This window comes from Gopherus evgoodei, chromosome 14 (assembly GCF_007399415.2).
Source record: "Gopherus evgoodei ecotype Sinaloan lineage chromosome 14, rGopEvg1_v1.p, whole genome shotgun sequence".
NCBI classification, from domain to species: domain Eukaryota; kingdom Metazoa; phylum Chordata; order Testudines; family Testudinidae; genus Gopherus; species Gopherus evgoodei.
The window spans coordinates 9375513-9402894 of record NC_044335.1 but is presented as its reverse complement, the minus strand read 5'-3'; the positions used below and the strand labels follow the sequence as shown (position 1 = coordinate 9402894).

General features: G+C 40.6%; 1 protein-coding gene across 2 annotated transcripts in view; it reads left to right on the top strand.

Moving 5' to 3' along the window:
* Positions 1–27382, top strand: part of CDH4 (cadherin 4) — a 701646-nt gene that overhangs the window by 418619 nt on the left and 255645 nt on the right. For both annotated transcript variants that reach the window (XM_030533430.1, XM_030533429.1), the window contains exon 3: positions 26725–26948. In XM_030533430.1, the coding sequence (XP_030389290.1) occupies positions 26725–26948 (224 nt within the window). The remainder of the gene's footprint in view (positions 1–26724; positions 26949–27382) is intronic.

Sequence of the window (27382 nt, the reverse complement as noted above, 5' to 3'; positions counted from 1 at the left end):
GGATGTTCGGTCACTTGCTGCTTAAGCAATCAGACACAACAGGGAATAGTGATAACATCTAATATCACCACTCCACAGGTGCATTGTGCAGCACAAATACACTGGAAGGAGGACAGCTTAAACACTTTACAGCAGTAATAAGCAAGACAGCCTATATTTTTCTTTTCAGAAATCAGTAGGTGGGGGGAATCTTCCCATGTTACTTGTGTTCTTCCCTTTTTTATTATTATTATTTTTTATTTGTTTATTATTTCAAGTAACTTTTTTGTTGCTCATGAAAATGAGGAAATAAATGCCTCAACCCAGGCACACTCCAAACCAGTAGGTGCATTCATCCTGAATGAGTCGCTCACAGAAGCAGCATCTCAGCATTGTGGGTCCATCTGCTCTTATCAAATGTCCAGAGCATCCCTTCTACCTGCAAAGTGTGATGTTCTCAGCTGGTGTAAATGGGCAAAGCAGAGGATACAATCCCCTATATTTTGGGGGTACATCTGTTCTGGGAAGGCCTTGGTAGGTACCACGATTTGCAACTATCTGCTAGATTCACCACTGAGACTCTGTGATGAATGTTAACCAAAACAGCGTGCACCAGGTGTAAGCAAGAGGGAAGGCAGAATGGGTGAAGAAAAGGGGTAGAGGAGGAAATGAGGCAACAGGGAACAACGGCAGGCAAGAAAAAATGGATCCAGATCAAGAGTTTATTCTCTGAGGAAAGGAAGATTCAGTGCATGGGAGCGCCTCACGGTAGAACAGTATTACTCTTTACCCACTTCTGTAAACCAGCTCTGAACAGCTTTACTTATCAGATTAGCCCACCACTTTCTGACCAGCATCTGCTTGCCAGAGGAGATACGTGAAAGGGAAGGATGGGGGTGATAGTTGGGAGGATGTATCAGTGGCACAGTGCAGGGATTCAAGATGCCAATTGAACAGCTATTGTTTTTAAATGGTTTGCTTTTATAAAGGTTAGCAAAACCTTAAAATTAGCCACATAGATCTGCACCTTCAAAATTCCTTGAGGTTTGGGCCAACATCAGAGCTGGTTATGGCTAATCAGAGCTGATTTGCCCATTCCTTATTTAAAGGCCTGATATTCAGACAAGTTAGGCATACTAGCTGTGTGTGAAAATCAGGTGATGATAACGAATGGCTAATAGATTCATTTGTAGTGTAATTATCTGATTTGTGCATATAATCCTGATGATATTAGGCACATAAATATCAAGCTCTGAATCTTTAAAATGTGATAGGATATATCCATAAATGCGCAGTACCAAGGCATGGCATAAGTCAGGATACAATTGTGATGTCAGTGAGGACTAATCTGAATAGCTGGATGAAGATCGTGGCTGCTTTTGACTATCTATCAGTAACTCATTACTTCAGGCTACAGGCTGTGGGCTATTACAATCATTTACATGTGCCCAAAAGAGAAAGGTGGTTTCCCTACCCCTGTTTAGAGAAATAACATACATGCACTGCAAGCCTACTTAACTGAACTGTTTCTGAGACATTTGAGTAATCAAAGGACAACTGGGTGAGTAAGTCACACTGGGGAACATAATCATGTTTCAGACAAGAGGGTGTTTTACTTAAATGAAGGTTGACTCAATGGTTTGTACTGCATTTTTTTCAAAGTGGGAGTTTTGACATGTCAGAAACCAGTAAAAACTTGAGAGGATACTGATGGCTTTTCAGTTGTGTCCTTTGCTGGCAAGCATCCAAATCCTCCTGCTTTTCTTTAACTCTTTTATTTATTCAATAATCTAGTTTAGCTCTTTTGACTTTTTGAAATTTTAATTTACATGCAGAAGTAAAATGTCAATAAAATTCTACAACATTTTATGGACTGGGTGTTACTGTCCCTGCTTCTTTGTGAAATCTTTAATGAGAGTTTTATGTCAAAAATTTCCAGAGGATAATTACCTTGAAATAAACTATTTCATTTGTGTTTAGAAAAATAAATCGATCATGCATAGCATCTTCCACTAGAAAAGACATTGTTAGCTATGCTACCATTTCCTGCGGCTAGAAGTATGGAACATGAGACAAATACTTGGAAGGTTTCAAATTTTTGGTCAAAGTTCTTCATGAGACATGTATTGATTCCATCAGCATTAACTCTGCCAACTGATTCGTTCACTCATAATCCTGTAATTAAAAAAATAAATCCCAGATTGGCTCAGTCTTGCAATCCTTACTCACCCATCTAGTTTTTACACACATGAGCACCGTCATTGACTTCATTGAGTCTGCTCACGCAAGTAAGGGTTGCAGAATTAAGGTCCTGATTTTTCTACAAAGGAAACCCAGGTGGGTTTTTTCCCACCATTTCACTCTAGAAAAACAGTGTGATTAAAGAAAAACTTGAATTAATTGGAGAGCATGGTGATGTAAACCCCAGTGGAAAGAAACTCCCCATTCTTCTTTATCTTTGCATAGTAGTGCAAACTGAGAACTGGTCCAGAATGAATAATTAAATATCAAAAATCAGAATAAAGTAAATAATACTGCAGCATGAATTTGTGTACATGTCCTGTACAAAAAAAAAATGTTTAGCAGTGAGAGTATGCCGTCCAGCTTATATCCATGTTGTTAGAAACACAGTGGTTCCACTGAACAGTCGAGATTTACCAGGATATGTACACAGCGCTAATATCTGATACACCTCTGGTCCTGCAAACACTAATATGTTGAACTCTAAGCAGGTGAGTCCTCTCATTGCCTTCAAAGCGTAAAGTTAAGCACCTAAATTAATGCTGAAGTGTTTGCAGGATTGGGGCCTTAATTCTCTGTATTTGGAACAGGAAATAAGAGTAGGATTCAGTGCCCATATTAGAGATGACCTCATATCTCACATCAGACATGGAACCAAGAGGGAAGTACATAAAGACATCACTGCAAAATAATCTTCTTTCATATGGGAACATGCAAAACACCATTAAAGGTTGCCATCCAAATTTGTCATCCACTCTGTGGCCTCTGATGATGTAGATTGAACCAGGGATGTCCCTCCAGAGGAAGATCTTAAAGGGCAGTGGTTCAGTACATATTCCATGGTGTGAATGTCTTCTCCACATTCACATATCAGGTGAACCTTCATTTTCCTTTTGTGTAGTAGGCAGTTCCAGTGCCTGTGTGAGGTTCTGATGCAGTTTGCTCTAATCCATATCTTACATGGCATAGTGAAGCCCAGTGATTGGTCTGTAGGATCTGTGATCAGGTCTTGATTGTTGCCCCCGCCATTTTTCCCATAGCCTCTGCTACTTGTCTTTTGTTGATAGACCCAAGGTTTTAAGAACTTTGGCTGCTAACCAGAAGGGGTTCCTGGACTTCAGGTGGTATCTTGGGGTGGAGAGGTTGGTGATCTTCATAGGTGGACGAGACTGGGTTTGTTATCGTATTCATGTATTATTGCTGCTTCAGTTTTTGAGGGATGGTGATAAGGTATGTGCTAGGACAGGAAGCCAGACTGTTGGTGTTAACTTCAGCTTTCCTGTGACAATTCTTATAGCAGTGTTCAAATGCATGTTAATAAACTTTGTATGCATTGCCCATTTTGGCACACAACATTGAGCTTCTTAGAAGACAAAGGCCAAGATGGCTGACTGTAAGGTGTGAGCATCTGCTCACCGACTGGTCCCGGTTAGTTGGTGAATTACATTGCTCGTAGCTGTTATCTTGGCAGCAGTCTTCATCAGATGTTGGCGGTATGTGAGGCTGCAATCCAGAACCACTTTGAGATATTTCAGGAAATCCTCATGCCTGAGCGTGATATTGCAGAAGGTGATACTAAGGCACTTCTTTGCATGTTTGTTGCTCAGGTGGAACATGGAGACAGCTGTTTTTTGAGCTTTTGGTTATAGTTCCCTAACCAATAAGCTGGCTGTCCCATGAAGACAAGCTGAGCTCAGCCTTGGTTTTGACTTAGCGGCAGTCCCTCAGCCTGGCCCGTGATCTAGCAATTTAGCCGAAATTTGTAATCCTAAGTGGGTGTGATGGAGCTTAATTAGAATGACTGACCCCAGATGTGGAGGACTACTTAAATGGAACTGAACTCAGTCAGAGGGAGGAGACCCAGGTAAGAGGAAGAAGGATGGTGTCCTTTCTGGAAAAGGCCTGGGGATGTCAGACAAGAAGAGAGCCACAGGGAGCATATTAGGCTCCTGTTGGAGAAGTCCTGAGATAGGGAGTTGGGTTTGTAAGTGACAGGGAGATCCCTGAGGTAAACTGCTAGACTCCCTGGGGAAGAAAGGAGCAAAGTTGGAAATGCTGCTTGGGAAGAAGCCACCTAGAAGGAGCTCTGCCCGCCCAGGAATAGAGATAAGGCAGAAGATGTTATTAGCTGAAAGATATAAATGGACTTTTCATTACTCGGGAAGGGGTTTAAACTTTTATGTGACTTGGCCAAGGGAACAAGCCACAGAGCAACCAGATAGAGACTCAGGAGAAAAGACAGGTGAGAAAAGGCCATGGCAGGGCCAGGGAAATGGCCAGCAGAGGCATGAGAGACAAGGTCGCCCTGCACTGGAACACCTAGGTACAAGGGTGATCCTGAGGTGAGGATCCACCATAAGAGTGCACCACCGTTTTTTTCATGTCTTCTCTGAGGATGCATTCCACAGGGGTAAAAGTGCTCCCTTGATGGCAAGCCTGAGATAATCCACACATCCAAATGTCCATGACTGGATCAATGGTATGCCACTGGTATAAATAGTCAAGAGCAATGGTGCCAAGACAGATCCCTGTGGAAGCCCGCAGCTCAGTGAAGGAGGTTTGCTGATCTGTTCCATTAGATGTAATTTGTGGTTAGCGAGCATGACTGTCAGTAGGCGCAGTGTTGTTCGGCTTTGTGCTATTTTTGACACTGGTGGAAGCAGGCAGTCCTGACAACCCATGTCATATGCCAAGGACAATGCACAAAGGCCACTGCAGTGATAGCCGGGTTTGATATAGGTTGTTTGTGCAATTACCCAATTGCAGGTGCTTCATCTCAGTCTAAACCTAGATTGCTTTTTAGAACTACAGTCTTCAAAGATGAGGGTAATTCTCTGCAGTAGCATCCTTACCAAGAGCTTGTGCATTACGCATTGTAATGACTTTGGCTGGTAGTTTTTCGGATCATCAACTGCTCTCCATAGTTTCAGGGAAGCAGTGACCTTTGCCTGTTGCCATTTTTTGGGCAAAGTAGTAAGACTTGATAACACTCTCCCCAGCATTGTGCATTGCATGTATTTAACCTTCAAAATAAATCAACAAATCATATCAACCAACCAACACAAAGGGGAAAAAACATACCCCAAGCCAGGTGTTTTCCCCCAAAAATGAGAAGAGACAGACTCCATGAAGTCTACTAGAGACTTCTCTATTGCAACCGATTTTACATGAAAGAGCTCAGAAACTATGGTGATGGGTGACATCCCAAAACCCTAAGATAAATTATATGTTTTTCCCTGCAAATCTTTCAGTGTTTAGGAAATAGCTTTAAAATATTACTGGATGGATAGAAACTTTAGTAAGGTGGTAATTACAAAATCTAGAAATAATTAGAATCTAAGGAGGAAAAAATAAATGTGTAATAAAATAAATATGGCCTCCACATTGTGTATTTTGTGCATTGTATGTGAGTCTTACAGATAAGGCCAGCCCTTTATGGGTAATAAAGTTTTTATGGACGTTTTTCCAACAGCAGTTATTTGACCCTTTGTCCAGTGCCAAAATGTGTACTCCTACAGCTGTATAAGGCGTTGTCTGCTGCTCTCCACTGACAGCTTTTCAGTGCTGCTGTATTTTATGCAGTTTATGGAACTCAAGTGGTATATGATGTTTTGGTTTCATCAGGTTAAAATGGTGGAGAAAGAATGCATGCTTTTTGTAAGAGGCCATGCACTGCAAGGTGGGATATTGCTGAATAATGGCTGGCTGTTATGAAGAACAGACAAGGTGGGGGAGGTAATATCTTTTATTGGACCAACTTCTGTTGGAGAGAGAGAGAAGCTTTTGCCACTCAGAGCTCCTCTCCGGTCGTGAAGAATTGCATTCATCCTACCAAATAAACAGGGCTGGCTCCAGGCACCAGTGAAGGAAGCAGGTGCTTGGGGCAGCCAATGGAAAGGGGCAGCACATCCGGGTCTTTGGCGGCAGGTCCCTCAGTCCCTCTCGGAGCGAAGGATCTGCCACCAAAGAATGAAGCGGCGCAGTACAGCTGCCGCCGAAGTGCCGCTGATCGCAGCTTTATCTTTGTTTTTGTTTTTGTTTTTTTTTGCTTCGCTACTTTGGGCAGCAAAAAAGCTGGGGCCTGCTCTGCAAGTAGAAATTTATGAATGTGTGTTATGTTTGTTGTTAAAAAGAATCAGTCATTCATTTTTAAAGGAAAAGAGAGAATCTGCCTGGTTTATGGTGACTTATTACCCTCTTGGGAGTTTCCTGACCACGTCTCACTATTTATATGTCTGGCTTTACTCAGCCTGAAGTCATCTACCTAAAAATAAGAGTTGAACAGGAAACTAAGGTTATCCATAGTGGTCTTTGCCATCAAACCGGTGAATGATATGCCGCAGCTTGTCTTCTCCAGTATGCCTGAATGAGCCTGCTGCTAATTGTTATATTATTGGCTGAACACACAGCCTTATGGAAAAAATTTGCAAACAACGTAGCCTGGAAAGCCAGGATTGGAAGTGGTATCTGACTACAGCCATGGCTCAGTAATGAACCCAATCCAGGAGTTTTTTGCACCCAGAACTCCTGCTGAATTCCTGTTTGGAGCAGGCAAAGAATGCAGGATGAGGCAGGATATAACCAGGCTGCACAATGCAATATGTGATGGATGCTACCAGTAGGTGTTTACATGCATCTTTATTGAGAGAAAACAATGTTTTCCTTTTGGATTCTGGATCTGTGTACTTTTGGAAAGCACTTGGCAGCCACAGCAAATATGTTTACAAAAAGAGCAGAACTGGTAAAGTTCAAGTTCCTGTTTGGATTCAACCCCAGCAAACTGAAGCTGAAACTCTGCCAGACGTTTGAAGCTGCCAGACGACAGTTCATCTCAAACAGAAAACTGAAGAAGGAGAAAGAAATTTGTCAAATAAATTCCATGTGGAATTTCAAGCAATTTAATTTGATTCACTACACTCAGAAATGTCTTGGATTTTCCTATTGTTTCTTTACTTGATACCTGCTGTGATCTCACTGCTTTGTGCCACATTTATCGCATCCTCTAATTCACTGCTTTGGCACCACCTTGGTGTAGCTGACGATGTTATATTAGGTTCTGCAACATCCAACAAGTGAGTTTAAGGCCAATAGGCTGAATCCTTACTTATGATTTGGTCCCGAAACAGTAAGGTTTGGACTACTGTCAATATGATAGACGTTTTGTAGATAGAGGCAGCCTCTTCTGTGCAATCTGAAATCCATGAACTAGTCTCTGACAGAGTGGTAAGGCAAAACTGGCCTTTGTTATGCTCTGGGTTACTGACTGTGTGCCTGAAATTGAGCCCAACTGGGTCAGAAAGAAATCTGCAAGCTCTATGGGCATGGTTGTCTTAAATGTCAAAATAGCTAAATCCAGTGGATGCTGAGCACTGCTTTATTCAGTGCAATATTAATTTCCACTGAAACTTGAAGATTTTGTACATGCTTTATAGTGAAAGTCAAAGAATACTTTTAGTCGCTTGCACATAGTCAAGTTGAACGGCACGGCAAATCTAGGCACTCTATCCTAATTCATTTGATGAGGCGGTTTGCAAATGCTAGTGTTCGTGCTTAAACCAAATTAGTCGGTATTCTCTTTTCAGGTGGGAACACAAGGCCTGATTTTCTTCTAGCTTATTATGATTTAAACAAGTGTAACTCCATTGATTTGAATGAAGTTAATCCTGATTCAGACTAGTGTAAGTGAGAAGAGCATCAGGCCCATAGTTCTCAGAGCTTATTTGTAGAACAAATCTACTAGGATTCAATTTCTTTACTTGGATCTCTATTTTTTCTTCAGTGACTTGTGCATCCTCTATTTCCAGGTGTGTGTGTGTGTGTGTGTGTGTGTGTGTGTGTGTGTGTGTGTGTGTGTGTGTGTATCATAACCTAGTCACAGATTTGGACCTTAGCGTCCAAAATATGGGGGTTAGCATGAAAACCTCCAAGCTTAATTACCAGCTTGGACCTGGTAAAGCTGCCACCACCCAAAAAATTAGAGTGTTTTGGGGCACTCTGGTCCCCCCAAAAACCTTCCCTGGGGACCCCAAGACCCAAATCCCTTGAGTCTCACAACAAAGGGAAATAAACCTTTTCCCTTCCCTCCTCCAGGTGTTCCTGGAGAGAGACACAGAAGCAAGCTCCGTGAATCTAAACAGAGGGACTCCACCCTCTCTATTTCCAGTCCTGGAAACATAAGCACTTCCCTCTTCACCCAGAGGGAATGCAAAGTCAGGCTAGTAAATCTAACACACACAGATTTCCCCCTGACTTCTTCCTCCCACCAATTCCCTGGTGAGCTGCAGACTCAATTCCCTGGAGTTCCCCACTAAAGAAAAACTCCAACAGGTCGTAAAAGAAAGCTTTATATAAAAAGAAAGAAAAAATACATAAAAATGGTCTCTCTGTATTAAGGTGACAAATACAGGGTCAATTGCTTAAAAGAAATATGAATAAACAGCTTTATTCAAAAAGAATACAATTCAAAGCACTCCAGCAACTATAGACATGTAAATACAAAAAAACAAACCTATCTTTGTACTCACAACTTGGAAACAGAAGATTAGAAAGCAGGAAACAGAAATCACTTCTCATAGCCGAGAGAGTACAGGCAGAAGACCAAGAACAAAGGACTCACACACAAACTTCCCTCCACCCAGATTTGAAAAAGTTTTGTTTCCTGATTGGTCCTCTGGTCAGGTGTTTCAGATTACTTCTTTCCAGGTGAAAGAGACGTTAACCCTTAGCTATCTGTTTATGACAGTGTGTGTGTGTGTGTGTGTTTGTTTTGAAGAGGATGCAGAAAGGAAAGCATGAAGCTACCTGACTTGATACCTTCTCAGGACCATATTTTCACTCTCCCTTTCTCCGAACTCCTGTGCTGGAAATGGGTCTCTATCAAACCTCCCTTTCTTAAAAGTTCCTACAGCACTCTATTGTTTTATTTTATATACTAACCAGATGGAAAAGGTATACATCTGTGGCATCCAAGATAAATCTCCATCAGGTTAGCAGATGATGTCTCAGACAAGTCAGGGTCTAGAAACAGTGATGTTACTGCTGCAGATAACTTTGTGTGACGTCCCCATGGTACAAGCTGGACTTTTGAACAGCAGTGTCCCCTTAATTGTCCAGACCAGGGTGCCTCTTACACTACTGTGCTAGCGAAAAGCAGCCTCTCCAGGCTCCGCTCACACAGCCATAAGCATGTAAAGGTACACCAGCAGTTACATGAATGCTCTGCCCTGAATCCCAGTCTTGCACCACAGAAATGTGAGTCTTACAATGATCAAGACCACCATGATCAGTGTAAGCTCAATATTCAGTCCACCAGGCCATCAAAGGGTAACGGGTATACACCAGCCTTTGTTAACCTGAGTAGAGATTCCCTAAACACATTTCAGTCAAAACACACTGGTTTAGATAAAGTACTAAAAGAAGTTTATTAACTAGAGAAAGATTGGTTTTAAGTGATTACAACTCAGACTTGGTTACGAACAAAAATAAAAGGATAAAATCACAATCCAGTTCCTAAACTTTACCAAGGCTAATAAATCGAAAAGCAAAACAATTTCTCTCACCACAAGCTGCAATACATTTCACAGGCTGTCTCTTTTCAGCCTGAAACCGCTTCTCCCACAGTTCAACGATGCTTCTCTTCGTCTTCCAAACAATCTTGCTTTTATATGTTGAGATGGGGGAGCACACGGAACCAAAGCCCTTATTCCTCCTTTTTATACCCCAACTCCTTGTGCTGGAAAAATCCTTGCTGGGTCCTGGGGTCATTGCCTAAATACTCTGCAAACCATCCTTCGATGACTTGCAAATTCTTGTTTACACTTCCTGTGTACTTGCAGTTTGTGCTGTCTCGGAAGTGATGTGTAAATCCTTTGTTTGCAGTTAGCAGGCAATAGTTTTCTAACACTTGTGGACAGTGCTTTGTGTCTCTGAGAGGCTAGTTTGTGGGCATCCCCCAGACTCACAATATGTTTCAGTAACAAACGTATAGCAGAGTCTCATAACTCCATATACAACGTTTTAGCACACATTTTAACAGGACTATGATGTTCAGTAGGTCATGAGTTTTCAAATGATACCTCACAAGGCATGCTTTGCACAAAATATATCATAACCATACAAAAGTGGTAAACATGGGGTACAGGGTGTCACGCTTTGCATGGGATGTTTGTGGTTAAATTACTTTCATTTACTCACAGAGTATTAAAATTATTATTTCCCAAGTATGCATCTCCATACTGTCTGAGTTTCTCACCCTGCAACAGCTATTGACGTTTATAACATTCCCCTGAATAGATAGCTTGACAAACCAAGTGTTATGAAAATTAGTGCTAAGAAGTAGAACCTCAAGTCTTTTCCTGCAAATTAGCTGTACAGAGATTTATTTACTCTGTGCTGTAGTCATAATAATTAAAACACATGCCACTGCAGGTAGCTCTCACATCTTGCCCTTTACTCCGAAGCAGAGAAAACTCATTGATTAATCCATGAGGTCGGTCAGTCCATCTTATCTGGAGAGTTAATCATAGAGAGTTCCTGCAACAAAGCCAAAAGGAATGTGGGTTCATTTACTGCTGCTTAATTGAAGAACTCAAACTGTCCTGTACAGAGGACAGAGATTTGTTTCTACTTAACAAAATGACCTCATTAGTGCTGTAGTAAATTTCAATACTATAGCATGAAGGTGTGGAATTTTAAGAAGAGCCAGGTTCATACAGTGATTGGCCATAAAATTTCAGCGTTTGCCAACAACTAGCACAGAGTTACCGAGATCTTTCCTATTCGAAGGATGAAATCAAACCAGGCTAGAGGGGAAAATGTGTTCTATGGTACCATTATGTGGTAACTGTTAGGCATGTGTTGATTATTTGATGGCGCCCACCATATTTGCTGAGCCTGATTCACCACTGGTTACTCCAGTTTTATGGCCATGGAACTCCCATGGACTATGGTGGACTTACACCTGCATGAAATGAGATCCGTGCAGTGGCAAATCAGGCCCTTGTGTGTCATTTATGCTCATTGTACCATGACATGAACTGTGACTTGATGTATCTTTCTTCAGAGAAACTGAAGTATTTTTCCCAAACACTTGATCTGCAGGAGCTCATCTGATCAAGCTCTGTGTGCTCCACCTCCATGCCACTTATTCCACCAAGCCCCCCACCCCCACCCCCGTCGCTTGCCTTTATGGCCAGCAAAAAGTGATGACACATGGCCCCCTGACCTCCCCTGTTCTGGAGCATCTGGTGGCCAGCAGTGTGCCCTCTAATTTTTCCCACCCTATTTGACAGGGGATACACTGGGAAATTGTTCAGGTGCAATAGGTAATGACTGTTAGAAAAGGAATGTGTCTAATATAGAAGCGTGAAGCCTGAGGTTGCATATTTGTTCATTTTAAGTGTAAGTTGTATATGTTTGCTTTTTCTTACTCGTTCATCTTTGAATCTGTGATTTTTCTATTAAGTAAACTTTTTTTTAAATCTCTAGCAGTACCCTGGAGTACAAACTGTGTGGAGTGTGTATTCCAAAGTGAACTGATAACGGGGTATGTCTCACTCCTGCGTGGGTGATGAACCAGAGGGGGAACGTCTGAGTGCTGGTATTTAAGAACTTGGGGTAGAAGGATTTGAGGAGACTCAGGACTGGAAGGACTGTTGGGGGTCATGCTGCAATAATAACTAGGTTGATGGAAGCCAGGGTGGGACCTTTGTGCTTGTAGGCTGACTGCTGGCATCAAGGATCTGAGCCTAGCAATACAGGTTTAAGGCACCCCAAAGTTACAAGGCAGGGGGTAACAGAATCCCTTACTGGTCTGTCACCAGCACAATGTTACCTATTGTTCTTGAACAGTGTCCCAGCACAATGTGTTAGTGACCCTTTGATTTAAAATAATACTACACTGTAGTCCTCTGGGTAAAGCTTTTTATCCCCCTTGGTTTCAATGCTCCGCAGGTTGGAACTGAAGCACAAGTCTAGAGGAATCCTAAATACCAGTCCGTGAGTGTGGGCCTTGGGAAATATTGTCTTTGCCAGTGCTCAGTTCTAATCCCATAAAAATAAATGATACTGTTGAAAGCATCCCCATATCGACTACTAGAACATGTCAGTTTTTATATAGAAATTCTTCTACTGTTGTTCTTTTCTGAGCTAGCCCCAGAGCTGACAGCGTATGTTTTGCACTGCAGTGAGGTAGATTGATTGATCTTAAATAGAAAAGCCTTTGGGGGTCTACAGCTGATAGGTTAGCTCTGCAAAAAAAAACCTGAATAAAGCATGTTAATGTACAGCAAGGAGCCTGGCTTAACTGGACCAACTCCTGGCTTACTGAAAATTAGTTAGAGGATGTCTGGCTGCTGCTACTGTGATTCATCTTTTCTATTATGTACTATAGTCACTCTCTCCAGGGTGCCTTTATTCCCCTCCAATTCCAAAACCCTAAGTGAAATATACATTTCCTTCATTAAAAGCGCCTGTTGTAGTTGAACGGTCTGAGATGGAAAATAGCACAGATGAGAATGAGAGACAGGTGGGCATCTTCTGGGAATTGATTTTTATTTAGTATAAGGCTGGCTTGGTTTTGTTTAAGTGGGAATTAGATTTGGTACTATATCCGCTGTTTTTTAAATGCACTCTCAGCTCTTCATAGCTGTTGGCTAACTACAAGAGCAACAAGGTGGTTCAGTTTCCTTTCCAAATCCAAATTTCAATGTGATAAAAGTGCGTTGTGCCTGTTCTTTGCATCTGGTCACAGTATTCCAGTGGGAACTGAAATCGTGTATAGGCAAGAGCTGTCCAAAGTCGTCATAAAGCTAGAGAAGGTGTTGTAGGGATTTAGGCAGTTGGGCCTCTATCCAGTTCTCACAATTCCTTTATTTATAGTTTAACACCTGTGCATACGCAGGGGTTACAACTTGCATCCATAAAACCTATGAACGGCATTGGTTTTTGTGGGTGCAAAACATATTTTATCTTAGTAAAATGCACACAGGGTTCTTAGAAATTGTATAGGGTGTGCATCCATGTTTGCACCTGCAAAGTGAGTACACAAATGTGTGTGCTCAAAACAGAGGATGATCTTTGAAATTTTAAATCTATTTTTTTTAATTCTCTATAATCAGAAAAAAGTGTTGTTTTTTTTTTACCAGCCATGTCAAATGGAATAAGTTTTGCCTTTACTTGTTACATGTTTACTGTTTCAGTAGCGTAGCCCAGTGGTTCTCAACCTTTCAAGACTAGTGTACGCCTTTCAGGAATTTGATTTGTCTTGCATTCACCAAGTTTCACCTTATTTAAAAACTACTTGCTTACAAAATCAGACATAAAAATACAAGAGTGTCACAGCACACGATTGCTGCTTACTTTGTCACTTTTCCAATATAATTATAAAATAAATCGACTGGAATATAAATATTGTACTTACTTTTCACTGTGATTGTTGAGCATATTTTTTACTTGTGAGCCTTGTCTGAAGCCCGATGCCTGGGCTGAAGCATGTAACTTAGCTTTGCTGGGCCCCCTGTGCTGTGGGGCCTCAGGCAGTTTGCCCCTCTTCCCACTCCCTAATGCCGGCCCTGAACTTGTGATCCCCCCTATTCCATAACTCCCCTGGGGGTTGCCACCCACTGGTTGAGAAACACTGATCTAGATAAGTTGAGTAACCCTTGGAAGAGCCTTGCGTGCCCTCAGGGGTACACGTATCTCTGGTTGAGAAACACTGAGGGAGCCAGTTGAGAAGTGAGTGAAATCACTTTAACCAAGTATACTATACGTTACAAATGTCATGCAATTTGTGCTGTTGTACATACTGTATATGTGGATTCATTATAGCTGAAGATTACAGGAACATAAATAAGAGTGTGTTTAGTACAAGGTCGTACACTAAAGTGTAAAGGAGGTTTAATCTGACTCCAGACCGGCAAATATTAGTGACCATAAGCACAAAGACTGCATATAATCTACTGGAACAGTATATATACATAATGTCCACGACAAGGTGCATATTGCCACCTTTTGCAATTTGCTGTCTAACCATTTATATGTAAGGTGAGCATTATTCATTGTGACAGCTGCTAGTATGCAATATTTCAAGCCTATATTGACATATGTGGAAGAGATTCTCAAGAGACAGAGAAAGAAAGATTGATCAAGGAGATTAGTTAAAATTGCCCCAGGTTACAATATTATTGACTCCGACAGAGCAAAGAGTAGGAACTTCCTTGCTTATCACACAAATGTTTTCTTCAAATCATACACTGGGATATGTTTTTTTCACCACATTTATTTTTTTAAATCAGTTGACTATTTGTGGAAAGTTCTAGATTGACAGCTGGAGAGGAAGATTCACAGAACAGGAGCAGTATAGACTGCAGCAGCAGAAGGGTCGCCACCCTGCCAGTGAATGTGTCTCAGCAATGATTGTGGGCTTCTCTAGATTACAGATTACATCAGTCTAATTTATGTCATTCGGGGGTGTGACTAAGCCACCCCCTGAGAGACGTTATTTACACCAACCTACGCGCTGATGTGGACAGCGCTACGTCGGCAGGAGATCTTCTCCCACCGACATAGCTACCACCTCTCAGGGAGGTGGTTTTATTGTGCGGACGGGAGCACTTTCTCCCATCAGTGGGGAGTGTCTTCACACTGTAGCGCTTCTGGCATAGGTTAGCCCTTAGAGCGACCATCCATAGGGTCAAAGGATAGATTGAGCAGTCCTTCACTTCCCAGCTGTGGTTCCCAGCACAGGATTGTGTGAGTGGAAGCACTTGTGCTTTTGGAAATTGACTTTTCATACAGGCCTCCCATCAGATAGGGACAGATTTCGGATAGTGCTGGACCTACAAGTGAAAAGCATGAGCCCATATTTTCTTCTAACAGGTAACAAAAATCTGTGACTTAAACCACCACTCAGGAAGAAAAATTAGAAAGAAAAAAAAACAGATTCAGCATTTGTTGCAGTTGATCAATTTCAGTGACTGTACTGGGCATTGGATTGGGCCCATCAAGAGCAAGTTATTAGGAATTAACCATGTTCTCCCTGTAAATGATGGAGCCATTTCAGATCGGCCTCTGTGATCAGCATCTGGAATTCTCACCTGTCACATTAGTAGATGGAGTGGTGATTGGGGCTCCGTAAACATTCACCCAAATTAAGATGCACAGCTTTTTGATTTTGGGAGCGATGGAGGGTTCATTAGGATAGGGAAATGGTGAGATTTCCTAATAAGAGTTATACATTTCAAATAGAAATACAATTTCAAAAGGAGATTATAGATATAACCTTCCATAAACTGCTCTTTTTCCCTACCCACTGATATTTCATTCTGTGTTTTTAAACTCAGGACAGTTAGTTAACAATCCAAACTCTCTCTCTCACACACACACACACACACACACACACACACACACACACACACACACACACACACACACACACACACACACACACACACACACACACTTACTTTATATGCCATATCAAAAATTGTTCTTAAACTGCATGTTGTCAGACCTGATCACCAGGGATATATGATCATTACATACACTTACCAACAATGTCGTTTGAATTGCTGCTTTTTCTTTTACCAGTAGACTTTGTTCTGCCCACAGTGCTATAAATATTAGATAAAGATACTCAGAGTTTATTAGTGCAATATTTTAATGGGGACATTCTTGAAAATGTAATGCATAAAATTAGTAACATCAGATTGATATCTTGCAAAAAAAACCAACAAACCATTGTTTTTAGCTGGTTTTGTTGCTATCATTTTTTTCTATTTATGCATGATTTCTCTTCTATAAAGCAAGGAGAGCTTTGGGTATTTCATTGTCTGTGTGAGAAACAAATCCAGTTATGGTATTAGATTATAGCATTAGACTCATTACAAACAATCCAGGGAGAAAGAGGTTTTTTTATTTTGCTTTTATGTTGTAGCTGCTGTAAATGGAATGGCATTGCTGAGTATTTTTTATTTTGTTTTAAAAACCTAGTATTACTAGTCAGATCTCTCAATGCTATAAAGAAGACTGTCCCACCTGTACAAAGTACTTTTTAGAGATAATAAAAATTGCATAGAGGTAAATCTCATTCCATCTTCTCTTCAGCCTAGCACCATTAGCTTTTGTAATTCACACCAAAGAATCCCAGAAGGGCTCCAGAAAAATAAACTTCTCATATTTATCCACAAGGTTTCTTAACAATACGGTGGGTAAAACAACATATATTTAGTGTTTGTCCATTTCCCTTTTCTCCTAGGCTAAGTAAGGAATGTGTTTTTCAGGGAGAGGGATCGATATGCAGAAATCTGCTTCCCCCCGCTTTGTGGCATGCAGGGGGAAGTCAGTTAACATGTTCATTTCCTAGGTTTGGTATAATCATAAAGGGGTTAATGAGGCAGTGTGATCTATCAATTTGAACAAGAATTTCAGGGTTCTGTTCCTAGCTTTGCCATAGGCTCACAACTGAGCCTTGGGGAATTCACTTGACCCCAGTTTGCTCATATTTAAGATGGATGTAATACTGCTTAGTCATATAGGTACCATGTCATTGCATGAACACCAATAAAGGTCTGATCAAGCAACCTGTGAAAATTTGGCCCAAAAATGTGTTACACACTCATTGTTTTCAAACAAATAAAACTTTACAATGAGACACACTCCATTTTTTTAACATTACTGATTAATGAACATTGCTAGATTGTAAGAACACCACCTATAAATACAATGTATTTACTTACAAAATACTCAAGAATATTTGCTAGTTAGATTGGCTGTCTGACTGAATGGTCTCACACCTTTTTTCAGAAGATAGATGCTGTCTGGGGCAATACATTGCCCACTAATACTTATAAGGGGAGATTAAAATTGTTATGTACAGTGACCTCTTTTCTGATTACAGAGTCTTTGTGTTCTTAGCTTAGCCTCCTCCAAATGGCTTATGAAAATAAGAAAATGGCTTATGGGAATATGAAAAACAAAGGCTGTTAATGTATATCCTAAAGACCCAGTTCTGCCATCATTCCTTGTACAAAGATTCATTGAAATCAATAGGAGGTTTGAATGCAGATGCATTGTAGCATTGGGCCACAAGTATCAAAGCAAGAGAGCAAGTAATTAGCTAAAGATCTCACAAAGAATGACTATGAAAAGAGACACCTTTACACTATAAAGTGTTTTATGCACCTTATGCTGGGTAGTAACGCGAGAGCACTCCATGCCTGTAAAACTAAACAGGCTTACATTAAAAGAACTTCGTTACACAGGTGCTGCAACTTCAGCTACATTCAAGCCTTGTGCAAACAGACTGGCTTGTTGGTCTCCAATTTTTTTCCTCCTTGAAACAGTGCTCCTTCCTACAAGTTCCATGCAGATTGCTGTATATGCAGTGCTAAATAAAGGCACCGTTTGTACAGAGATGAACTTGTTGTATCTTCTTGCTTCTAAGCCCTATCTTCTGAAAAGAAAAGGGGGCAAATACAATTAAATGGCTAATGGACTGTTCCATTGTCACTGGTAGGGAAAGTGCGGTGTTTGGGGGGCAGTTAATGGATCAGAGTTTGAGTCCTAATATAGAGTGTACTTTTGCATATTAGAGTAGGTAGGAAAATTTGTAAGATGACTCTTTCAAGTCCTGGAGAAAGAAGACTGCTTTACCTTATCATTGTTCAGCCTTTTGGCTAAAACCAAGGGAACTGTTTACATTGATAATATGGTTGCCTTTACTGGGCAGTATGGTGGACAGTAGTGCTCCCTGGAGGACAGTGCCCTGAACTGCAGGTTGCTGTCATACCATGGGCCAACTCCTGGCAAAGGAGCAGAGTCATTCCTGGACATGTGGCACTGTCTGGCTTATCAGAAAGTAACTGTTGTTGGTTAAATAGGATTAAATGAGAAAAATGTATCCTGTTTTGAACTCAGAAGGATAAGGCTTAACTCTAATTTTTTGGTGAATAGTGTCCATGGCCAAATTAAATGCAAGCAGACCTTCCCCTACAAAACTAAGTCTGAGGCATTTTGGTGCCCAACAAGTTCAATGTGTAGACAGAAAATCTTGCGTGTTCATTATGTGATCATTTGAGCCTGTCCAGTTAGCTTAACAAGCTAAATAATAAAAGAAAAGGACAATTCATGAACTTGTTGAATTTTTACACCATTTCCTGTTTGAAGAAAGATGCAACTTTTTTCTTCCTTAGATGTCAGATGTCTGCTGCAACTTCTCTGCCTTGCATTCAGTACCTATTTCGCCATATCAGATTTGTCATATTGCCTCCTTTCATAGAGCAAGCAATTAAAAATGATGAGGGTAAAGGGTTAAACCTAAAAGCCTGCTAATGAGGATGCCATAGTGGTTTTCTTTTCATCCAGCATTTGGTGGTGTTTTCAGCATAAGCTTTCGATAAGCATCACTGAACATTTATCCACAGTATATTAAAAAAAAATTCCATCCTGTAAAAATGATAGATGTGGGGCTCTGCTGTTTATCTGAAATCCTAATTACTGATGCCTCTGCATTTGAATGTTAAATTCATGCAGTGTTCCTTAGACTTCAAACTGGTCAAAGAAAGATAGATCCAAGTCCACAGAGATCTGAGCTTGGTAAACATAGCCACTGATCTTTTGATTGCTTTTTTAATTCAAGATTTGCATCAACTGCAAATGGCATAAATGTAGAGCTTATCTATAGAGAAAAAAAGATCAATGTTATTGGGCACTATGTATATTTTAAAGTTTAATTCTGTATAAATTAAAGCAAAATGGGGAAGCAGGAATTTAAAAAGATGGATTGGTGTCGTATTTATTACAAACGAGTAATGTGCTTTTTCCCCCAAGATAAATGCCTGTAGAAATTCTGTAAAATCCTGTAAAAGCATGCGCTTTGTGCGATGAGGAGTGTGTGTATGTATAATGATAACAGGGTTTCAGAGTGGAGTGCTCGCAATTCTTCTATACAACATGGAAGCATATTTGCTTTTTTGTGTGCTAGTATGTATAGTGTGACTGGAGCAGTAGCATCAGCTATGGTGAAGGTCACTTAAGTGTTTCCATTGTAGTGTCCAGCTTTCAGTCACCAATGACCTGTGAAACATTTCCCCCTGGCTCCCTGAAACTTCCTACAAATGAGGAAGTTCCTTCCTTCTTCTGTAAATTCTGTGAAAATTGGACATGGGGAGGAAATATCCAAAAGGATCTACTCCCAGAGATTCCCCCACAGTGTTTTATTGGTGGCCAAAGGTTGCTGTCCTGCAAAAAAATGATATCCACCCACAAACTGCAAATCCTAGGGACGGTGTAGATTCTGTGACACCCTGCTGCATTCATTTGTGAGTAACATGCACTTTGAATGGAGCAGTGCATTGTAGCATTCACTGCTTGTCTCCTAAAGTGCACCCTGAATGAGGCAGTGTTCCATAGGAGCATCATGTAAAGTGCATTTTATAAGGTGCATGCTGTATTTTTTATTTGAAATGTAATATTATTTCATACAGTATATACAGACATCCTGATTCAGGAAAGCAATCAACCTAGTGCTTAACTTTAATGGACTGTAATTTGTAATATATATCTAATAAAAAACGAGGAGTCCTTGTGGCACAAAATATGCAAAACTCTGGCCCAATATGACAACCTCCACCTAAGGTGAAGCAAAAACTCGGAGACAATCTTATCCATCCCCCACGCAAGTTCGTCTCCTTAGCGACCATAAAACATTAATACCTTCCTTTCAATCTTAATGAGTCCGTGTGATGGGCTTTTCCATTAAACATATTTGGATTTAATTGTTGTGAGATAAATTTTCAAAGTATTTAGCTGTACAACTCTTATTAAAGTTTGACTTGTCTGGCTGAATCCCTCTACTCCCCTTTGAAAAGGTACCTAAGAGTCAACAGCAGAGATTATACAGCAGTTGTGATCTAAATAGCGGATAAAACAATCCAAGAGAGGATTTTTTCCCAGCAGTGTTGTTTGTGCTTTCCATAATGTATTGAAGCAGTTTTTGTAATGTACAATTGTGACATGCCCCAAGCTACAATCTGGACTGTGAAATTGCTGTGCCCCTTAGCTATCTTGCTCAGAGTACTCCTCTCACTGCTCTGCTAGTGGCAAGCAGCTCCTTCAGGTTTTGTTCTCACACAGCCATTAGTATGTGAAGGCACACCCAAAGTTATATGCAGGCTCTCTCAGCCACTCACAAACTGTACATGGGAAAACAACGAGGAGTCCTTGTGTCAGCCTTAGAGACTAACAAATTTATTTGGGCATAAGCTTTCATGGGCTAGAACCCACTTCATCAGATGCATCAGGTTGCATCTGATGTAATGGGTTCTAGCCCATGAAGCTTATGCCCAAATAAATTTGTTAGTCTCTAAGGTGCCACGAGGACTCCTCATTTTTGCTGATACAGACTAACATGGCTACCACTCTGAAACCTGTATACAGGGAGACACCTCCAAATTCCCCCAACCCCAGCCTTGCACCCCAGAAATACACATCTTACACTGCTCAAGATCCCCTTGACTAGAGTAAGCTCGTTAATTAGTTCATCATACCATCAAAGGGTACAAATATGCAACAGTCTTTGTAACCTGAGTACCAAACCTGTAACCAACCTTCAATCAAAACCACACTGGCTTGGATGAAAAATAAGTTTAACAACTACAAAAAGATAGATTTTAAGCAATTATAAGTGGTATAAGCATAGACATTCAGAATTGTTTACAAAAGGAAATAAAAGATTAAAAAAACGCAAGCTATTTCCTAAACTTTATCAGATTAAGTCAAATTTGAAGCAGCAAGACTTCTCTTACCTAAAAGCCTACAGCATTCTGTGCCAACTGGAAAGCTTTTCCAGTTCGGTCCACTCCCCAATTTCAAATATTTTTGTCTTCCAAACGATCTTGTTGCCTTCAGTATAGGTGGGGAAGGAGATGTGAAGTGATGATGTCATTGTTGCTTATTCATTCTCTCCACCTGGCATTTAGGAATATCCCCTGACTTGGGTGCAGACAGTCACTCTGTGGTATATGTGAGATTTGTAGCATCTCTCAGGTGAATTGCAAATCTTTTGCTAACACCTTTTGTGTATGTGAGGCTTGACATGTAAGGTTTTTGTTCACTATCATTTATTACCTCTGAGGGGATGGTCTACCTGCATTCTTCAGACTCACAACATGTTTCAGTAACAAACATATAACAGAATTTCATAACTTCAAATGCAATGATGATACACACATTTTAGCAGGATGATGATGCTCAACAGATTTTAACTTTTCCAGTGATACCTCACAGGGCACACTTAGCACAAGATTCAGGGCTTAAATTTAGCCGAAGTCCACCAGAGCGGACCTCCAGTAAATATTTTCAAACCTGTGGGAGGCGCGAGGTTTCGGGGCTTCAGCCCCTGTGGTGCACACCACAGGAGCTGAAGTCCTGAGCCCCGGCACCTCCCCTTCCCCGCACAGGGGCTAAAGCCTAAAGCTCTGAATTTGGGGGGGGGTCCTCTGGGAAATAATCATTGAGAATTTAAATTTTGACAAGATTTATCATAATTTTGTAAAAATAATGACCCATAATAGTGTAGATTGTCACAATCATCATGTGTCATCAGATGCAGGGCATAAATACATTGGCATGTATCAGAGGACATGATGCATAGGTGAGCCATGAAAGTACTACCAAAAGCATTAGTGTACTGTGATCAACCCTAGATCAGCACAGGGCATATGTAAGTAGTCCTAAGCGAGACCCAAATGGGCCAGATGGTGACTCCCTGACATTGGTAAACAGGTACCTCTATAGCCCCAATGGAGTCAGTAACTGTTGACCAGTCTGAGTGAAGGATTCACAGTATAGTCCTCACAATAAGGTAACTGCAGCCCTAGGTCTCTCTTCTGAAGCTAATAAACTGATACTAAGGATGAACTTGGCCTAATATACTTACTTATTACTCAGGCTGTTTTGCTGGGCTGAGGTCCACATACTGTCCTTGAAGTCTTCTGTCTTTTTGCCCTTCTAAGATCTCAGTTGGGGAGGACTTCCTTGTATTTAATAAACCTTTGTGTATTTGTCTACTTGTTGTATCTGAGAGGAGCAAAGTGGAGCAGAGAGGTTGCTTGTTTAAAAAATTAGTCTTAATTTCTCTCAGGATTCTCTCTATTTAGTCGAGTTTGTTTTAAACTAATGGAAGCAATTAGTGAATCACAGAGGGACTTTGTCTAAGAGGTAGCCATTTTCAGATAATGGAGCATAAAAGTCGGCACAGTGACATATGACACTAGAGCAGCATATTGGAGCAGTGCACTGTGTCTTAAACAGATGTTTAAGTATTTTGAATATTGAATCAATATGTACATATAGGAAGGGATTGTTCACATTGTACATTGTGTTTTTTTTAATTTAAATGAAATCAAACTAAGTGTTGAATTGTTTATAAAAGACAACCATTACAGCTTCTTTCTGTCTGTCTGTCTTTCTTATATATCAATTTTATCACTGTGCCTGTTTGGATTTTAGAGTTTACAGTTAAATTACTGTGGCATACTGAGGTCCCTTCCAACCCTGATATTCTATGATTCTGTGATACGTAAATCAGGGGCTAATAATGCTCCCAGATTTCGTTTGTACAGTACATTGAGTGCTGGGTGGAAGCAGTATAAAAATAAATGGCAATAATACAGCTATAGTACACTCAGGGCTTGCCTACACAAACATTTAAGCCATGTCTACACTACTGCTTATGTCAGCAAAATTTATGTCGCTCAGGGGTGTGAAAAAAACACCCCCGGGAGCACAGAAGTTCCACCAGCATAAATGGTAGTGTGCACAGTGCTACGTCGGTGGGAGAGCTTCTTTTACCCGCATTGCTACCACCACTCATTAGTATGGTTTAATAACGTTGATGGGAGTGCTCTCTCCCGTCGGTGTAGAGCAGCTACACGAGAGCTCTTACAGTGGTGGAGCTGCATCGGTACAGCTATGCTGCTGTAAGCTCTCTAGTGTAGACATAGCCTGAGTTTGCAGCAAGATGGAGTGCAAGTCTACCCTATACTAGCCTGCCACTCACTAACTGCCTATGTGGGCCCAGCTGTGCACTAATAGTGCTTTGAAACAGGAGTAGGTTAAAGTGCACTAAGGAACTGTTAGTGTACATCCACAGTCGGGTGACCAGATGTCCCGATTTTATAGGGACAGACCTGATTTTTGGGTCTTTATTTTATATAGGCACCTACTATCCTCCCACCCCCATCCCAACTTTTCACATTTGCTGTCTGGTCACCCTAGTCCACAGGGTCTACCCGGACATGCTGCAAACTAAATATATAGACACGCCTGGAGTATGTTCTTACATATTTACTATGGCTGATAATTGGGGGAAGATTGTCAAAAGCTCCTAAGGATTTAGGACCAGGAGTCTCATTGTAAGTCAGTCTCTAAATCCCATAGTGGCATTGAAATCTCCCCCTAAAATGCTAAATACTTAATAGTTTTCTGGTGATAACGTAGCTTGGGTTGTGAGTGATGCTATGCAAACCTTACATGTTTATACTTATTCAGACTTTAAGAGATTCCTCATTATGGGCCTAGCCTAAAACCAGTGGACAGACTCTTCTTGATTTCAGTGGAGTTTGGCTCAGTCTCTATATGTATATGCAGTAATTCAAAGTGATCCCAGGATTTTAACAAGATGTAATGGGCCTGAATTAGAACTCTCACTCCAAAGAGCCACAGTCTTTGAGAACGTTGTGATTCTGTTCCACGTTAGAACTTTGCGGCTTGAGGCAACCTCTAATTTTTATTGACATCGTGTAAGGCCTAATTCTGCAGTCGTTCCTCATCCCTTAACCCAGCAAAACTCCTGTTCATCTCAACAGAAGTTTTGTGTTAGTAAGAACTGAGCTTCAAGCTACTGCACATCTTCCATTTTCTATGGCATCAGTCACTGGGCCTGAGACTACCAAGAACTTCAGAGCCAGGGCCACAGAAAATTCCTGTATTTGGATACTGTGTCAGTGTCCCTCAATGTCTACGTTTGATGCAGACTATGAACTCTTAAAGGCAAGGATTGTGCCTCCCTTTCCAAATCTCTGTAGAGAGCTGTTCAAAGTTACATACCCATAATAACCAAAATAAAGATAACAATAATGTAATACTCTCTAGACAAACGAAGTCATTATTTTTGTTTGAACTTCTAGCAATGCAGAAGATGACCATTCCTATCATGTAAAAAACATTTGGTGTGTCGGAGGTGGGAGGCACAGATAGCTGGAGAGAGGTTTAAATTGAAATATTCCAGATGAGACAGGCATAAAAGTCATTTACTGCAAACCAAGCAACAATGAAAGGTGAAGTTGTAGAATAACACACTGTATAAAAAAACAGTGAGGACCGCTTTTCCCTGGGTTTTGGAATAAACAGTAATTTAAATCATGTAAAATGTGACAGTGAAATTGCTTAAAAACAAAATCCTCCCACTATAATTGCTTTGATACCCACATTTTTTTTAAATGCTAGCTAACTTTATCCAGTGTTTTTATCAGCAAAATGTGACATTTGCTGTTGGTGCCTCATAATTTATGGCAGCATTAGCTGACAGTTCCAACAGCATATAGATTTAAAAATGTACTAAAATTGTTTAAATAAATATATAATCTGGAAAGCCTTTGTAAGCAGCACAGTTATGAAATGATCTCAATACTAAACCCATTTAGAGATACACTTTGCATAATGCAGCAGAAGGATGGCCCAGTGGTTGGGGTGCTACTCTAGGACTCAGGAGACCTAGATTCAGTTCATTGTTCTATCATAGGCTTTGTTGTGACCTTGGGCAAGTCACTTAGGGCTTGTCTACACAGGGACACTCAGGATAATTAATATGAATTAACTAAAGGTCTGAATTTCAAGTGGATTAGTTAAAGCCTAGTTCAGAATTAAAGAGTCCTCAATTTGGTTTAGTTTAATTCACTTCCAAAATGAATTAAGCTATAGTGAATTAAAGCCAATTTAATTCTGAATGAGAGTATCCACACAGGGATTTAATGCCGCTGAGCTAATCCACTTTAAATTCATACCTTTAGTTAATTTGGATTAATTTTCCTAAGTGTCCCTGTCTAGACAAAATCCTAAGGGTATGTCTACACAGCAAAGAAAAACCTGCCGCTGGCCCATGCCAGCTGACTCACCAAGACCCTCCCACCGGGGACCTGGAGCTCAGGCTCTAGCCTGAGCCCAGAAGTCTATGCAGCAATGAAACAGCCCCACAGCGCACATCCCAGGGGCATGGGTTTTTCTTTGCTATGAAGATGTATCTTAAGTGTCTCTCTTAACTGTGTAAAAAGAGGTTATAATAGCACTGTCCGACCTCTTGCGGGGTATTAAGAGGATAGATACATAAAAGATTGCGGGGTGCTCACATAGGACAGTGACGGCAGCCATATAAGTACCTAAAACAGATAGCTGTATATCCATTTGCAAACACCTGAAATGTTTTCACTGCTGTAATGTGTTTCTTTTGATAGCGTGTATGTTTTTTTCTGGTGCCTTCTTGGAGCAGTCAAAAATATTGTGCTTTGCTGATTCAAAACTTATCTAATCTGTCAATTGTGTTGCTTAATTAATATCATAGAAATCATAGAAATCATAGAATATTAGGGTTGGAAGGGACTTCAGGAGATCATCTAGTCCAACCCCCTGCTCAAAGCAGGACCAAATCCCCAAATGGCCCCCTCAAATATGGGGTGATTTGTTTTGTTTTTAACCTAACATTTGTGATATTCAGCATGGCATGCATAAAAAGTGTTTCTCACTCTCATCTTTACATTAATTCTACTTAAAAATACACAAAGATTTATCAGTAAGAGAACTTTGATCTGATTTTTTATAGAGAGAGAGAGAGAGAGACTGTACATTGCAGTACATTGCAGCTTGTTTCAGAGTTCCAACTCTTTCACTTGACTGTAATATGCCGAACAGTCAGATCAGCGAGAGATTACAGTTCTGTCTGTGTATCCAACTCCAGCAGAGGGATACGTTTAAAATTTTTCTTTGTGTAAAAACTATTTTTTTATTATTTTGATAATGGAATTGTTACAGGTGTTTAAATTTTAGTTGAGCATCTATACATATCTGTCTCGTAGGTAAATTGTTGAATGGTTGGGCAAAAAAAAAATACATTTTGTCTAAAGAATACCCACAGTGGGGTAATAGACTCTAGTTGAATGTAAAAGATAATGGTGACAAGGGAGAAATCCACTTGTAGAAATGGGGAACAGCTGTGTTTTAGATCGAATGAAACTGTATCAAATACTTTAAAAATGGCCCACAACTTCTTCCCTGGGGATGGAGATAAAGCACAAGAGCATTCCTGAAAGGTCAAAGAAACAGTTAAATCATTTCCTTGATGGTTATTAGAGATATAGAGCATGCGGCTGAAAATTAAATGTCTGAAACTTGTGTTTGATTGCTTTTTTTTATCTGATATGCATGTTCCCTGTCTCTTACCTCCTATTCTAGTGAAATTTAGTGACTGTCCTGGGAACAACGGAATTCAGTTCGAAACCAACAACTTGGACTTCAAAGTGAGGACAGATGGGACCATATATGCTACCCACCAGGTGCAAATCCCCTTGAAGCAGACAGTGTTTATGGTAACTGCATGGGACCATCAGACCCTGGAGAGATGGGAAACAATGGTCAGATTACTGGTTGGGGAGAAAACACAGCACAATGGACACAAGGTAAAGGCCTTTAAGGCTGTCTTTCCTTGATTAAAATTGCTTCTTGTGGTGTTTCATAGACTCATAATAATGTAGAGCTGGAACGGACCTCAAGAGGTCATCTAGGCCATCTGCATGCACTGAGGCAGGATTAAATATACCTAGACCTACTTCCTGTTATGTTACCTGTTTCTCACGGAAGTTGCACACCATATGAATGTGAACTATATGTATTGTACAACTGTATTTAAAGGGCAGGTTTTCAAATAGGAAGTGCCATAAGCCATGGCCAACATCTTGTGAACAATTCTTTAGCAGTATATTCTCCTGCTGACATATGTGCTTTCACTTAGTGTTACTAGAGCGGAGAATAAACTTCTCAGTTCATACTTTTATAGTCTTAAGTGATCACCTGGTTCTGATATACTGGTATATAGTGAAGCTTTTTAGTCTAT